A 3996-nucleotide genomic window follows, 5' to 3' on the forward strand; every position below is an offset into this window, starting at 1 on the left:
TATTTATTAAATTAAATTTTTAAAGAGAAATATCCCACTTACAACTAATTTTAAATATAATTGAATACTTAAATTAAATCTGTAATACTTTAATGGAAACGACTCCAACGAATATAATTATTTAATTTTAATATCAAATTTAGATGATTATGTTTAGGATTGTCACATTTTATATCAAAACATAGAACATAGAATAAAATTAAACATTTTTTCTCTCACTTATTCACTTTTGACATCGCATATGAAGAATTTATTTTTGCTTTCTTTGCACTTATTTGAATTCTATAAGAAATGTATATTGCTTTTTCTGCTTATTTTTTGTTAAGCAAAGCGAAAAAAAATATAAATATTTTCAGATAACATGTTTTAAAATTATAAATAATTAGAATAAAAAGTTTAATTCTAAAATCGATCGTTATTAACCACGGTGACGACTGTTAAATGTTTAATTGGTTACCTGTTTGTATGTCACAATGTAATTATCAAGAGCGATTATACATTAAGACCGAAAAGTTTTCGGAAATTCTCATTTAAAATTCGCGCGCTGTATATTTTTCGATATTTTAAAAGTTTATGTAGTTTGGCAGCACTGTCCTTAATTACTATGCCAAAAATGAGCGCGATCTGTCAGACAGTTCGTTTACGGCAGCTGTTGAAACCAGTTCACCTCAGTAGGGCGTTGCGAAAAAAACAATGGAAAAAAATATTGAACAAAGAGTTTGCATCAAATTTTGTGTTTCGAACGAAATTTCGTGTGCAGAATCGTTGCGAATGCTACAAAAGGCTTATGGGGAATCAGTTTTATCGAAAACTCAAGTTTATGAGTGGTACAAAGCCTTCCAGGACGGTCGTACGACCGTCGAAGACATTTCGCAACGCACTACTGAGGTGAACTGGTTTCAACAGCTGCCGTAAACGAACTGTCTGACAGATCGAGCTCATTTTTGGCATAGTAATTAAGGACAGTGCTGCCAAACTACATAAACTTAAAATATCGAAAAATATACAGCGCGCGAATTTTAAATGAGAATTTCCGAAAACTTTTCAGTCTTAATGTATACCATTATATTAAATAGAACTAACAAAGTAAGGCAATGTAGAAAGAGCATTCATTAATAAACAAATAAGTTTATATGTGACTATAATATTGTATAGGTGAGCTTTACATTGAGCATTTTTTAGTATAGTATTTATGCTCATTATTTAATTTGTTTTTGTTTCTTTCTAAATAAATTTCATTTTGATTATATTTACTGTATTTGTAGACCTATATTTCTGGTATTAGTATTATAAATGTATTATTTATATATGTATATATAATAATCTTAAGGTTTCAGTAATATCCTCTTACGTTTTTAATTTAAAGTTACACATACACATTGCTAATTTATTTAAAAACAATTTAAAATAACTGTTTAAAGAAAATAATAAAAGCAACATTTTAAGATTTGCATTAATAAAAACTCACGATAGCACAAAAAAGTAGTTATTCGAATAAAAAATTAATGAATTTTCGCTTAATGTCATTCACTTAAAACAAAAAGCGGTCATCAAATCTGTGGTCTAACAATAATAGCTATAGATATCTGCACATACACACGATCATGGTTTCGTCATCGATCTATCACAGAGATAGAAGAGGACTCACCCCACAGGCACTCTTTTTATTCTTAAATATTATTTCGAACACATTTTAATAGATTACTGGCCATATGAACCTACTTGACTACACTCATAAGTTTGGAGTCGTTTTCAACGATTGCTCTTTAAAGCAAAAATATTAAATTATTATCAAAGGTATTAAACTACAGTAAGTTCTTATTCCGTTACATCTTTACATATATGACATATCCAGTAATAAGTTATTATCTGTTATATTTAAAGACCACTTTCGGTTGCTTTTAGACTCAGTTAGCAACGCTTAAAATTAATCTTTGGTATAATAATATACCATTATATTCTTATAGCCTTAGTCAGTCCATTATCCATCGTCATAATCAGACAGCCTGCTGGACTGCAATTGGCTCAAGTTTTATTTATTTATCTCTAAATAATTCTTACAATTTTCTAATTCATATTCTGAATCTCTATATTATAAATGACGGTAACACAAACACTACAAGGAAAATAAATATTAATAATAACTAAAACAAAATTATTTTCTTTAAACTAAAAATAATAAAAGCTATTGTTAAATAGTGATTTTAAAAATATTAATGAATTATTATGTTAAAAATTTTGTAATTACCACCAGCCAAGTAAATAAAACTCTTATCATTCTCATCTGTTTGTGGTTGAATAGTAGTAGTGGATTTTTCTGTCACTTCTCGTTTTGATATCCAATGTGCTGGTTCTTTATTATAAACTAAAATTCCGAGTACCTTTCCAATACCATTAATTGTGCTTGATTTTTTAAAACTCGAAACTATTTGTGCATCTTCATCCAATGGATTATTACTTAGAGTTATAACCTTGAATATTTTCACATATAACAAATGTTACCGAATTAAAAAAATCTTCGTTCTTACCGTGACATTATTGGTGTAGTCAAAAGGCTCAGCAATAAGTTGATTTTGAGGCCAATAGGTATATTGGGAATTTTTAATTAAGTTTTTAAACTTCGGCCAGTTAATATCATCCAAGCGATTTGTATTATTTCGCACATATATAATAATTTCATAGTAACTTTTATAAATGTTATCATAATCAAATTCACTGAAATGCCTTAAATTGTTTTCTTGTAATTTAAAATTTTCTTCTTGACTCCATAATAAGAACGGTCCTCGTAAATTAGCACTGGAAAGAGTGATTATACTTAATATTATAATTGCAAAAATTATTTTCATTTTTGGATTTAATTTATTAATTTTTTTATTGTATTGTTGTGATACTGCTGTTCAAGAAAAATAATTGTATAATGGTAATTATTTGCTAAATCGATATAGGAACTTACTCAATGCGCATGCTCTTCCTCAAATGACAACATTGCTGTGTGAATAGTACTGCAAAGAAACAGCCGGATGTACTTAACAGAGCCCAGACATGTACCAATTCAAAAATGTTTTAAAAGTAAAATAAATTCATATTTATTAAATTCATTATTTGGTGGAGTAAATACATATTAAGTTATCTATATAATTACCTATTTTACTATTAAAATTTGAGTTTATAATAATTTATAAAAAATATTTTTGACTAAATTTAAGATTCCTTATTGTACTGTAAGCAACCTTTTCAAGGAATATACTTAGAAAGATTTCAAGCACAATGGCAGCTGGGAAATGGCGAGAAATTTTTTAAATTTATTCAGTATGGTTCTAATTTTAAACAATTTCTCGTTGGTTTTTACAAATAGCTATTTATGCTAATTTTAAACTGAAACTTAATAAATATTAGTCCACATAAAATAACCTCATAAAATAAAAAATATCTAAAACTATTTTGTTTACTTTACAGAAGTTGGCTTTAGCATCTTTCAAGCTTAAGAACTTTTTGCACAGAGCTTTTATGATTTTGTTAAGCAAAATTTGCAGATTACAGGAACAGAATTTGCAGTTATAAGATTTTAACATTTTAGTTAAATATTTTATATTTTATTATAAATGCAATATATATAAAATTTTGTAAATATACAAAATTATTATTAAAATAAATAAAAATATTTATTTATTTGTGAGTTAACATTAAAATTCATTTTAAAGTTAACTTATATTAAAGAAATGAACTGCTAGGTCAGTGGCGTAACTACATTTTTTAGGCCTATAAGCAACTACTAACTAAGGGGCCCCTACTAACATCTTTTTATACCCTTTACACGAAAAAGTGTAAAAAGGGTATATTATATTTGTCCAGATTTTCGTAACGCATTAAAGGAAACGTCGCAAATACTATAAAGTATATATCAGTAAAGTATATATATACCTTTTCAGTTCAAACTACTCTCTCAGCTTTTGAACTCAGCTTTTTGATACTCCAATGAAATTTGGTATATGTTAA

General features: G+C 27.1%; 1 protein-coding gene across 1 annotated transcript; it reads right to left on the bottom strand.

Annotated features, from left to right (window-relative positions):
- Positions 1 to 2164: 2164 nt before the first annotated feature.
- On the bottom strand, positions 2165 to 2964 carry LOC119674524. The gene is made up of 4 exons (XM_038085668.1): positions 2954 to 2964; positions 2529 to 2796; positions 2249 to 2471; positions 2165 to 2169 (listed from the first exon to the last, which is right to left on the bottom strand). The coding sequence occupies exons 1-4, from the start codon at positions 2962 to 2964 to the stop codon at positions 2165 to 2167; spliced, it is 507 nt and encodes a 168-aa protein (XP_037941596.1).
- Positions 2965 to 3996: the final 1032 nt, after the last annotated feature.

This window comes from Teleopsis dalmanni, chromosome 2 (assembly GCF_002237135.1).
Source record: "Teleopsis dalmanni isolate 2A chromosome 2, ASM223713v2, whole genome shotgun sequence".
Classification (NCBI taxonomy): domain Eukaryota; kingdom Metazoa; phylum Arthropoda; class Insecta; order Diptera; family Diopsidae; genus Teleopsis; species Teleopsis dalmanni.

Coding starts and splice junctions, on each gene's coding strand:
- LOC119674524 (XM_038085668.1), bottom strand. Junction 2,472..2,528: donor ACTACACCAATAATGTCACG/GTAAGAACGAAG, acceptor AAAATATTCAAG/GTTATAACTCTAAGTAATAA.